This window comes from Hemibagrus wyckioides, linkage group LG20 (genome assembly GCF_019097595.1).
Source record: "Hemibagrus wyckioides isolate EC202008001 linkage group LG20, SWU_Hwy_1.0, whole genome shotgun sequence".
In the NCBI taxonomy this organism is placed as follows: domain Eukaryota; kingdom Metazoa; phylum Chordata; class Actinopteri; order Siluriformes; family Bagridae; genus Hemibagrus; species Hemibagrus wyckioides.
In genome coordinates, this window is record NC_080729.1 from 14,086,427 (window position 1) to 14,099,251 (window position 12,825).

The 12,825-nt window shown below is 40.3% G+C and overlaps 2 protein-coding genes across 4 annotated transcripts in view; one reads left to right on the forward strand and one right to left on the reverse strand.

Moving 5' to 3' along the window:
- The window catches only part of LOC131371021 (piezo-type mechanosensitive ion channel component 2), a 74,198-nt gene extending 71,132 nt beyond the window's left edge, over window positions 1–3,066 (forward strand). For all 3 annotated transcript variants that reach the window (XM_058418721.1, XM_058418723.1, XM_058418722.1), the window contains one exon: window positions 81–3,066. In XM_058418721.1, the coding sequence (XP_058274704.1) occupies window positions 81–333 (253 nt within the window). In that variant the 3' untranslated portion in view covers window positions 334–3,066. The remainder of the gene's footprint in view (window positions 1–80) is intronic.
- napgb (N-ethylmaleimide-sensitive factor attachment protein, gamma b) lies at window positions 3,053–11,993 on the reverse strand. The gene is made up of 12 exons (XM_058418724.1): window positions 11,819–11,993; window positions 11,445–11,512; window positions 10,338–10,422; window positions 9,351–9,368; window positions 9,214–9,244; window positions 8,942–9,051; window positions 7,632–7,698; window positions 5,869–5,939; window positions 5,583–5,661; window positions 5,161–5,240; window positions 4,699–4,828; window positions 3,053–4,539 (listed from the first exon to the last, which is right to left on the reverse strand). Exons 1-12 carry the CDS (start codon window positions 11,872–11,874, stop codon window positions 4,399–4,401), a joined length of 936 nt encoding a protein of 311 aa, XP_058274707.1. The 5' UTR covers window positions 11,875–11,993; the 3' UTR covers window positions 3,053–4,398.
- Between the last annotated feature and the right edge of the window lie 832 nt (window positions 11,994–12,825).

Genomic DNA, 12,825 nt, shown 5'->3' on the forward strand with positions numbered 1-12,825 from the left:
CTGGATGTATTTTACTGTGTGTGTGTAAATGGTTTCAAAACCAATATTAGATTTAACCAACTACATTTCTCTCCTCTCAGTATCATGGGCCTGTACATGTCCGTGGTGCTGGTGATCGGCAAGTTTGTACGTGAGTTCTTCAGCGGGATCTCACACAACATCATGTTCGAGGAGCTGCCTAACGTGGACCGCATCCTCAAACTCTGCACTGACATCTTCCTGGTCCGAGAAACAGGAGAGCTGGACCTGGAGGAAGACCTCTACTCAAAGCTCATCTTCCTTTACCGCTCTCCGGAGACCATGATCAAATGGACCAGGGAGAAGAACAAGTGAGGAGGATGAGTGTAACGTCACAGACAAGGACACTCAGTGCATGAGGAGTTCCTAATCGACATGAAGAAGCACAAGGCTGGGGTTTTAACAGCTGGATAAGATGCTGAAATAGGCAACTAGCTGCATTTTGCAGTTCTTGGTGTCTCTCATATACAGTACTTTATCAGGTGTAAGAGATGGGAGAGATCACTGATCGATCTGTAGCTAATTGTACATTATTAAGGGCTTTAATAGACATGACTACTAACCATCTTGTGTCACCGCAAAAGCAACCCTTCACAGCTGGGAGTGCATGAGCCCAGAGGGCCGTCCATCATGCTGATTGACAGGCTGGTCGTCAAATCCCTGCGTGATTAAGATCAGAGTCTGAGGACTTGAGTTGATTTCCACCAGACCTTATTACCAAGTGCTTTATTTTCTGAGCGGCAAGAGGCAACAACTTCTGGTTTTGCAGAAGGCTGGAGCAACACACAACAGCAATCACCCGACAATCTACACTTGCCTTATTTAGTTTGTACAAATAATTGCGTTTTCATTCATTCAATGTCTTTTCTCAGGAACACACACTGGTCATTTCATCTTGAGATGTCCTCATTTGCATTGTGTATTAAAAGCGTCAGACTGGGCAAGAATTTTACTCGTGCAAATCTGCAAAATCGAGCACTCTTTATAGGCACAGGGGTGAGATGGCGAAGGAAGAAAGAAGCGGTACAACTGATTATGTGATGCTGATTAATGATTATATGTCGTTAGTCGATGGCTATGGAGCATGAATTTTTCTTTTTATGACGTGCAAGTCTTGGGAGATGATATGTTTGTCAGAAAGATATAGGCCTGTATGTGAAGATTAAAGATAATGAATCATTGCTTGTATGGAAGGGGTAAAGCAATATGAAAATGGATGCTTTATTAAACAAAAAAAAAAACAAAAAAAAAAAGGAGGGGGGTATACTGGGCTGATTTGTACATACAGTATATCAGTGGGCGTGTGTATTTATGCACAGGAAAGGGCTGTCTTTGCTTTTTTTTTCAAGAGGCAGCACTATGCAGTTTACAATTTTAAAGTTTTCTTCTACGTTCGATCTCCATGTCCCAGTGTTCCTGCCGCACACACGGAGACGCTAGAAGAACACTGGGAGAAGAACACTAACGAAACCTAGAGACCTTCCTCACATTTTCAAACTATGCATTATTTAAAGCCATTGTAGCATGAGAGAATAATTACTATTTAAACATGAGGTGTTTTCATTACATCACATGTACATATGCTTTTACAGGGACAAAGAAATGTGAAGCTTTATTAGGTTTGCTGTGTAGCAGAATGTCAGGATGGAAAAGAAGAGCTTAAGAAAAGCGATGACCTTCAAATAAAGCACATATCAGAAGGCCACTTTTATTCTCCTCTTTACACTTTATTTGCAGCTTTTTTTTTTTTTTTGTTCTTGGGCCGTTTCGACAAAAACTGAAGTAAATCTGTTTAACCCGCTTGTAGCGGAGGAGGCAAAAGTACCGAGTTGTTATACTTTATTTGTAGTGCTGATGCCATGTTGTACATCTTAAACACTCCTCTGCGAAGCCCACTAATGCACTCATAAAGACCCAGTGGAAAAGGAAAAAAAAAAAAGGCTTCAGCAACAATTGCACTTGCGTACAGTAATAACGGACTAAAGAGGGAAAAGGGCGGGAGTTCAACTCCACACTCTACAGACTCATCAAATATAAATAAGAACGGAAAAAAGTTTAGGGCTCTTAGTGCACAGGATGTATACCGGAAAACGTATAGGTGTTGAAATGGAAAATATTTCACGGATTTGTGTTTAGCTTACTCCTGTTATGAACCCAAAGTAGTACCGCTTTCTTTTCTTCTGAATTCTCAAGTGCAAGGCCGGGTACGGAGTTGAGGTGTTTATTGCTGTGTGTACATTAATCACCATTTTCAGCATCATCAGAGGAACGTTATGGGCATAACATTATGAGCGGTGACAGGTGAAGTGAAAAACACTGATTATCTCCTAACAGGTGGTTAGTGGGTGGGATATATTAGGCAGCAAGTGAACATTTTGTCCTCAAAGTTGATGTGTTAGAAGCAGGAAAAATGGACAAGCGTAAGGATTTGAGGAAGGGCCAAATTGTGATGGCTAGATCACAGGATCAGAGCATCTCCAAAACTGCAGCTCTTGTGGGGTGTTCCCAGTCTGCAGTGGTCAGTATCTATCAAAAGTGGTCCAAGGAAGGAACAGTGGTGAACCGGCGACAGGGTCATGGCCAAGGCTCATTGATGAAGGCTGACCTGTGTGTTCCAATCCAACAGACGAGCTACTGTTGCTCAAACTGCTGAAGAAGTTAATGCTGGTTCTGATAGAAAGGTGTCAGAATACACAGTGCATGACGGGTCAGGGCTGTTTTGGCAGCAAAACACAATAATAAGTCAATATTGGTCATAATGTTATGCCTGTTCTGTGTATAACAATGATGTGAACTGTAGGATATTCACACCACAGCTTTACTCCTGAGAGTCACTCAGGTTTCAGTGTTGAACAGTTTTAAACAGTGTTAAACATCACGACTGTCCTCCATCTCGCTGTAAACAGAAACATTTTTTTCTGAAAGCATTATATCTAAGCTCTCATGTTGACTTCTGCCTCTAACGGCTTTTACAGACAGAATCCTAACTTTAATTTTAACCCAGGTTTCCTAAAATAATGACAGCACACAGAAGTTCATTTCTTGAATCATTTCTTTTAGGTGAGCCAGACATCATCTCAATTAATCTGAATAAACTTCTTAATGCAGTACAGACACGAGAGGTAAAAAATAAATAAATAAATAAATAATTGTAGTACTTTACAATTGTTATTTCATTTTGTGTTCATTAGATAGGAACCATTTTGGCTGTAGATAAGCAAAAACAAACACTACTCTGAATTCCCACCAGAACTAAAATTTAACTGGCCATTTGTTTCTGATTAAGAGCTGAAGAGAAATGTTTAAAATATCCATTGCTTTCTTATATATTACACATTTGTGCGCTGTATTTTTTTTTTCTTCTTATAGCTATACATTAAAGGGATAGTGGAGACTCCGGACAAATATCACTAAGAGACAAGTTCAAGAACACAACGAGTACGGTACTGTACACCACGTCATTTTACGTATGATTGCATAAACCACATCGACAATGTGATACTCACACTTTAACAAACTGGGTCCATAAATGCTGTATACACAAGACGACACCTTGGTTTTAACACAGTGAATGTAACATGTGATAAAAGAATTGTTGGTAATTAATATTTAACAAAACAAAAATAGCTTTTAGGTTATATTCATATTTATTTATTTATCTATTATTTATTTAAAGTATTTTTTTTTTGTCCTTTTCCCTGTCCTAGAAAACCTATTTACTGAAACCTCACACTATATACTATAGCCAAAAATCATAAACAGCACCTTTTAAACCTTAAAAATAAAACCCGAAGAAATAAAAGAAAGTCTGTAAACAGCAAAGCTATTCTTAAGTCATTTTAAAAAATGTAAAATACAGATAAAAGTTATTTTGCTTACGTGTGCTTTCTCAACAGTTTTGTGGTATCTATAATGCCGTAAATACAGCCTTTCTGTGCTTATACGTCTAGGAGCGCCGTTTTATTTTTGCCCAGCTCTGTGAAGATGAGGTTTGAAATACACACCTGAAACAACTGACCTGGCAAACATTAGACTGAAAAACATCACGCTAACATTTTAAGTGAATTTCGATTAAACAGGATTTTCCTCAGTACAGGGAAAGTGGTCATTTTACATACGTTACAGGTGCAGAGATTGGGTGAACGATGCAGAAGTACTCTTTCACATTACAGTGAGCTTCAAGAGTCGAGAGAGGCTGCACAGAAAACATCAGGGTTTGGAGAGCATCCACTCGGTCACAAAGTATTTATACACCTATATGTTTTGTGTTAGTCTCGTACTCATTCTCCATCCCTTTCTCGGGAATATTAGAACTTTGCTCTGTCTTGCTCTTTTTCTATCTATCTGTTGTGCACAAATGCTGACATTTCCTAGATACACCTAACACAGTCCTCCTTCATACTCGTCCTCGTCCTCTGGGGCCGGTGCTCCTGTAGCACCCCCCTGTGGAGCACTGGGAGATTTCTTCTTCTTCCCTCCTCCTCCTCCAGGAACTTTTAGAGAGATGGCCAGCTTTGCATACTGTCCACAGAGGCAGGAACAGAGCACTGTTAGTCACGTCTTGTGCATTGTGATATATGAGAGTGAGGACATATATACCAGTATAAATACCAGTATACAATACAGATTTCCGTTGATGTGTGTGTATGAGATTACAGCTGAATACGCTGGGTTTCTTACGTCGTTGTCCATGTACTTGAGAAGAGGTGAGTTGCAGACACGGAAAACCTGATCCTCATCCTGCTCGTCGTAACCCGCCAGTAACGTCTCCATTGCAACACTGTCCTCACTGCCGCTGAACCCAGGAAGACTAAGACAAGGAGCAGAGGTGCACATTTATAAGTATTCACATATACAGAACAGGAAGCTCCTCATGAAACGACAAACAAGGACTGGGAGAATGTGATCCCGTGAGTTAATCCACAGCTTGATATAATTATTACAACTTTTTGAAACACTCTGACACGGCAATACATTATTATTTTGGAGAATTTAGACAACAGTGCCCTCTAGTGGGCGACATCCGTAATGTTTACATTTTAAGTCTACAAAATTGAATCAAATGCAATCTATTACAGTTTATTTTATCTACTGGAGTGACTCTGTAGATCAAATCGAACTGGTTGATGAAGCGGGTCATACCTGTAACTCTCTTTCACACATTTATCCGCTGCTACGAAGTCACCACGATGGAGATGGACCAGCACTTGTGCTATGGTTTTCTACACAGAACCAAACAAAGCACAAGTAAGAATAACACGATAAGACCTTTTATAAGACCTTCATTTTTATTAGATGCATCTACCATATAGATCACTTTGTATTTGTTAATATGTTAGAGTGTGGTGCTGGATAAAGTCACTGCCTAATTGAGAAACAGTCCAGAAACTACAAATATCCGTGTGTGTGTGTGTGTGTGTGTGTGGTCAAAACTGACCAATGACGGGCCAAATTACATCAATTTTGCAAGAAAAACCCCTAACTGCTTCTAATATGGTGAAAGGGGTTCACTGATCTCATGATCTCTGCACTATACTGTACCCTTCTCCCATATGAAAGTATACCTTGAAGCAAGTGGGATAATTCTCAATCTCTTTGTACATGTTTTTCTCTTTCTGCAGAGAGACAGCTGCCTCGTCCAGCCTGTGGAGCGGTGAGACAGATATGACGTAAGACGAGAGGTACTGCATTATCGCTCACATTTAAGACACTAAAATTAGTCATAGTCTTGGTGCCGGTCTTAATCGTTTACAGGAAAACGGCAAAGAGGGCAAATGGAAAAGAGGAGAAAATGGAAATGTGACTGGAGGTCAGTCTAGGTCAGACTCACAGACTCCTACACACACTCACCTGCGCAGTCGCACCAGAAGTCTGGACGCTTTTCCCAGCAGCTCTGCAGCCTGTCTGAGCCGGTCCTCATTCTACACGTAGAGGAAGAAAAGAGATGATCCTAAAGATTGTGAAACTATGCGTTTTGCGGTTCACTAACTGATGCTGTGAAGTGTAATTAGCAGTATGAGCAAGGATTTTTACGGTATACAGATTTATCGAATTTTGATGATGTCAAAACCCACAAAATAACTGGCCTCACAAAATTACCACAACATACACATGTGACATATCAAAACACTCAGCACGGCGAGAACTGTGTGATGAGTATTCTGATGATATCACATGACGTCACGTGGTGGCATGTGCATGGCAACCTCGAAATTAATTGGAATCACAAAATTACCGCAACAGGGGCATGTGACATATCAAAACACTCAGCACATTGAGGAGAACTCGGCACCACTTGCCTCCAAAAGTATTGGCACCCTCTCTGTACACATGCCTCTAATAGTACTGACACCCTATCTACCCCCTAGCATCCGAAACTACTGGCACCCTGTCTGTTTACTCGGGGACGGGTTTTGCCACGGCACGCACCACTCTTCAGAAAAAAACGTACATGTCTAGTAAATTTATATGACATCATTGTATCACTAATGTCAACCACTGAGCACAGAGCAAACACCTCTGACGATGAGATTAGGGAAGGAGTAGAATGTAATGTGGCATGCTATTATAGGAAAATAATCACGGCCATGGTGTCATGCAGCCTGATGTGTAGCCTGTTTTCCTGTAACAGCACATTCCATAAAAGAGCAACTTTATTCCTCTTACACCACATTTACCAACTTCCGAAACGACACGTCACATTTCCGATCAGTGTGTTGTTAGATTGAGCGTTGGGAAGCGTCCGAAAACAATTCCTATTATTAATTACATTATCGCAGCTATAAACAGATGCTGCTTCGCCAGCCTCCCTTTTATTCAGTTTAAGTGACTAAGAAACAGGAAGTGCACTGACTGCTGCAAAGTGCTAACACTGGAGACCCCAAACTTCACCTTTCCAACGACTCCGTAAAAAAAAATGTCTGTAAAAACTGGTATCCGAATTACAGTCACATGCCTGTCAGAGCTGCTGTTACAGAAAATGTATTCACACCTTCTGAATTCAACAGTCTGTTTTATAGTTTTAGTTCTAATCCACTGATCTGATTGGTCGAGCAGCGTTCCTGGAGTGCCAAAATTTAGTATAACCATAATGAGATATTTCACAGTGTTCATTACTCCTCCTGTCTGTATTCACCACATAAAATTCCACTTTAAAGTTCAAACCAGTTACTACAGTAGTGGTTTACAATAAATCATCAACATATCATTTTCATGAATACGGCTTTTGACTGTAAATAGACTTGAGGGATCAAACAAAGGTGTAAAGGAGGAAGGGAAGCTAATTGCACCTTTAATGGGAATTAATACAAGTACAAACTCGTAGCTTCTTTAGGGGGTAAGGTGTTGGACTACTGACCAGAAGGTTGTGAGTTCGAATCCCAGGTCCACCAATCTGCCCTGAAGCAAGGCCCTTAATTGCTCAGTTGTATAAATTGAGATAAACTGTAAGTTGTTGTGTATAAGAGTGTCTGCCAGATGCCAGAAATGTAAATGTAGATCTACTTCAGAGCAAAACTAAACTAAACATTTTGGGCACAACTGCGTACAAATCACAGATATTCGCCCTCTTGCTTGTGCCAAATTGTTCAGGTATAATGTGTCTGTGATCTTACCTCAAAAACAGATGCAGCTTTCTTATACAAGTCCACTGCTTTCTCCAGATCTACAGGTTCGATAAGTCTATGAGAAAGAAAAACACAGCTGTCAAATATACCATTAAATAATTATAATATAATTAAATAATAAGATTTTTTCATCACACTGTTCCTTACGCAAGACACAGTTTCCAATCCAACGTACTAAAAAGGCAATGGTGAAGACATGATCATGTGACCAGGCTTACTGCCTTGATCCAGATTGAAATAGCTTTATGCCTTCAGATACAGTGTGCACTGGTTAATTTTTCTCATACCGACAGGACTGTTTTATTAATTTCACAAGAGCTGCTGATGATTCAGATATGTGCTGCAGTTTGCACAATGCAACTGTTAGTCATAAGCTTCGTAAAATGTGTTAGTTTGGTTATTCTCAACACCAAACTGAAACAAAAAACAAACTTTTGCTGTTCTCTAGCCAACATGTTTACAATCCATCATGTTCCTTAACATCACAAAACTGGGGACCTCTGGTAGATCCCACAATATCAAAGTCTACAAAAGGGGGGTAGAGCATTTTCATATTTAGCTCCTAAACTTAGGAATAGCCTTCCTGACAGTGTTCGGGGCTCAGACACAGTCTCCCAGTTTAAATGTAGATTAAAGACATATCTCTTTAGCCAGGCATACACATAATACACATAACCTCGTACTCCAGTGATCAAATGCACACTATCACCTAGTGCTTCTAATATCATGAACGGCAGCTACGCTAATTCCTTTCCACTTGTTCTACCCATCCTGAGGCATCTGGAGATTGTGCCAGCTCCAGTAGACAGAGGTCAACCCTGCGAGGATCCTGAGGCATCCAGAGATGGACTAGCTCCAGCTGGGTTCTGCTTTGTGAGGATTTGGGTATATCAAAGCAATGCTGCTAGCCCTATGTGGACTTTGAGGATGACAACAACCTCCTAATTAATACACACACTAACATTCGACATTTATCACACTCTCCTCACCCAAATGAGGAGGAGGTTCCCTTTTGAGTCTGGTTCCTCTCAAGGTTTCTTCCTCATACCATCAAAGGGAGTTTTTCCTTGCCACAGTCGCCTCAGGCTTGCTCACTAGGGATGATTTTGTTTAACATCTAGGACTGTTTTTTGTTTCTTATGTTCTGTAAAGCTGCTTTGAGACAATGTTCATTGCTAAACACGCTATACAAATAAAACTGAATTGAATTGAATCATGCCACAGCGTAACCTGGTTTAATCATAAATCTCTTCTGTATTTAGAGTCTAGGCAGTGATGACCTTCATGCTGTCACATACTTGCCGGCTCTGTCCAAAGCTATGCCTGCGGTTCCCGAGGTTCCGTTCTCCACATACATCACGCTGGCTTTCTCAATCAGTTCAACAGCCTCCGGGAGTCGCTTCATATCCTAGAGAAATGACACGTCTCATCAGTTACGCACACCGGGTTCAGGAAATCCAGACCCTATTGTGTTTCAGCTGGTAGGCATGCCACATTTATAAACGTCACTTTATCACTAGCCTTTTTTATCAGACCACATCTGAACACAGAGTAACAAATGAGAACTCACCTTCAGCATCATACCTGCTTGCTCAATTGCCCTAGAGTCAAAACAGAATTACAGAAAAATATGCCATTTAACAGCTTTTCATAAATATTATCAACCACTTTGAAATATTATCAACCAATACATTTCTGAGCACTTACTTGGCAGCATGGAACAATCTGTTTACTGAAGTTAAGTAAAGAACGTGTTCATGAACCAGAACAATTCACTTAGAAAAAAGCTATTTATTTTAGGCTGCTATTTTGCTGGTGAAGACTGAAAGTAAAGGAGCACAAGAGAGACGCCTCCAACCTGGTTTCCAAACTTCGTGCTACGACAACCCCTACCATACCATGAATATGGATTATTCTTTCGCTTACAACCCACTTTTTTTTTGGATGTATAATACTTCTTTACACAGTACAAATAGCTTAATTAGTCTGCAACTTGAATTATTTCATCTGGAGCAAATGACTTAACTGTGGCTCCACAAATAATCCAATAAAATGTAGAATAAAATAAATGACTTCACCCTGCCAGTTCCCACCCACCAGCATTCACCAGCCAGAGAGGCTGAAGGCTAACACATGCTTTGTCGAGATTCAAACAATAGGGTGAATGCTTTCCCAAAGGTATGTTTATGAGATGGGGAATGCTCATGTTATAAACATGAATATAGCAGCCTTATTAGATGGCTAGAGCATATTGAGAAGCAGAATATACTTTACTTACGGACAATAACGGTTTCATTATTTCATTACAGATATTTCTTGAAGATTCCAATGTACTTAAAGGAAAACATCTTCTTCTATCTCTGAATATTACGAAGAGGCAACTTCTTAAAAAAAAAAGACATATTGACAAACTGTGCATATAACTGAGTGCTTCCAACTCTTTCTAACAGTTTGGGTAAGATGGGTGTAACGGTCATGTGTTCCAGTATGGTTGGCTATGGTAATGTACATATATTCTTACTCTAGAAATCATACCCATCAAAATGCATTCATATAAACCATGAAGATGACACTCTTTCAGAGCTGCTGCTAAAGAATATTAATCAACACATCCTGACCAATCAGAAGTGAGAATTAAACAGCAGAATGGTATCTAATATTCCAGCATGGCCATAGCTGGGGAAAAAAGGATACGTTTTGTTTTCTGTATGGTACTCTGCCTCCTTCAGGTACGCCTCCTTTGCTTGATCGAACTGCTTCGCGTTTTTAAAAGCCACAGCTGTAACAAAAAAAAAAAGTAATCATCATTATTTCAGTGTTCCAAGCTAATTATCTAAACAAATAATTAAGGACATTCAGAACCCAGTGCACTACACAGTTTAGATTTATCCCTGCTCCCAGACATGTGACGCAGCTTGCAGAGGCTTGACAATGATGTTAAATCGGAGGACACTTCATGTACTTCCTAGTTACTTTATTACATACTACAGTGGTATTGTGCTGATGCACCACGCTGGACAGTACAAAGAAGTGACACGGTCAAGTTTAAACCCCCAGAAATGCTGATAATATCTGGTAAGAATATAATATATGGCACTTTTCCATTGATGGGTGAGGTAAAAGGAAGATGACCTTGTGCTACATTGACCACAGGGTTTAAACTTGGGGATGGCCCCTTCCCGTTCCAACATGACTGCAAACCAGTATGCAATGCAAGGTCCATAAAGACATGGATGAGCGAGCTTGGTGTGTAGGAACTTGACTGGCCTGTAAAACCTGAGTCCTGACTTCAACCTGATAGAACAACATCAGTGCATCAGTGAATGGTCAAAAATTCCCATAAACACACTCCAAAACCTTGTGGAAAGCCTTCTCAGAAAAATTGAAGCTGTTATAGCTGCAAAGGACAGGCCAACTCCATTTTGCATTCATGTGCATGTAAAGGCAGATGTCCCAGTTTTGGCCTGGCTCGCAGTCTCCGCTCTAATTCATCCCAAAGGTGTTCTATCAGGTTGAGGTCAGGACTCTGTGCAGGCCAGTCGAGTTCCTCCACACCAAACTCACTCATCCATGTCTTTATGGACCTTGCTTTGTGCACTGGTGTGCAGTCATGTTGGAACAGGAAGGGGTCATCCCCAAACTGTTCCCACAAAGTTGGGAGCATGAAATTGAAACAAGAGTTCCTTTCACTGGAACTAAGGGGCCGAGCCCAACCCCTGAAAAACAACACCTGAATTCAATGATTTGGAGAGGTGTCCCCAAACTTTTGGCAATATAGCGTATATTATTTGTTTTGCTCACCAGCTTTGGCCATCTCAGACGCAGCTCCATCGTAGTCCGGCTTCCACTTGGTCATGCTGGTCTTTAAGCTTCAGAAAGACAATTGAGACTTTAGACACGGCTTTGTCTGAATGACCTACAAACATCATCTACACAGCATCAATGTGAGCACAACATCTGTCACCCTGGCAACCGCGAGCACCACACAGCGCGTGCGCTCTAACGATAAAACCTACTAATATTAGACATAGATATTCTGTATCACTTCTGCACATATGACATAAGATGCACCAGGCGCTGTGCACCTGTATATTCAACCTGTACTGTACCTGTATACGCCTGCTTATGACATTCAGCCTTAATATAAAGCGATGAAATGATATTACTGCTCTCACCATTTCTCCGCTTTGGCGATGTGTTCGTGTGCCTCGTTGATTTTCTGCGCTGCCATTTTGTGGATGAGGAAGAAGTGAAGGATGAAGAGCACTATAGGGATGCGAGGATCTGCTCAGAGCTCCGAGGAGATTATCCTGCTCTCATCACCACCCCGACGTCACTGCTTCTCTACGGCAGCCCGAGAGGGAAAACTGTACCTTTAGATTAGATTCACACTTTCTCTGATATTATCATTAGTAGTATTTTAACCTAGATTAAAAAGAAACATTGTCCCTGTGTCCTAAATAAATGCATGTCCTAATGAACACATATATTAATATAATTCCTATAATGTTTACATCTCTGTAATCCCATAAAATTGTTAACAGTAGGAAGGCTATATTAGGTTGGTTTTTATAATAATAATAATAATAATAATAATAATAATAATTTTTATTATTATTATTATTATTATTATTATTATTATTATTATTATTATTATATATAATTATAATTATAATTATTATTATATGTGTTTCTAAAGCTGAAGATGTTGAGGTTCTCTTTGGGAGTGACAAGGCTGGACAGGATTAGGAACGAGTACATCAGAGGGACAGCTCATGTTGGACGTTTGGAGGACAAAGTTAGGGAGGACAGATTAAGATGGTTTGGACATGTTCAGAGGAAGGAGAGTGAGTATATCGGTAGGAGAATGTTGGACATGGAGCTGCCAGGCAGGAGGCAAAGAGGAAGGCCAAAGAGGAGGTATATGGATGTAATAAATGAGGATATGAAGCTAGTGGGTGCAAGTGATGAGGATGCGGAAGATGGAGGGAGATGATTCACTGTGACGACCCCTGAAGGGAAAAGCCGAAAGAAGAAGATATGTGTGTGTAAAGCTTATACACTGTAAAATTCACACATTGCAAAACAAATAAATGTTGCATGTCCTGAAAAAAGGTGTTTATTTTCACAAATGTCATTGATATAATGGGTCCATCTCTGTAGGACTGGGTTAACAGTACAA

Coding starts and splice junctions, on each gene's coding strand:
- napgb (XM_058418724.1), bottom strand. CDS start 11,874: ATGGCAGCGCAGAAAATCAACGAGGCACACGAACACATCGCCAAAGCG. Junction 4,829..5,160: donor TGTGTGAAAGAGAGTTACAG/GTATGACCCGCT, acceptor TCCTTGTCTTAG/TCTTCCTGGGTTCAGCGGCA. Junction 4,540..4,698: donor TCAAGTACATGGACAACGAC/GTAAGAAACCCA, acceptor CTCTGTGGACAG/TATGCAAAGCTGGCCATCTC.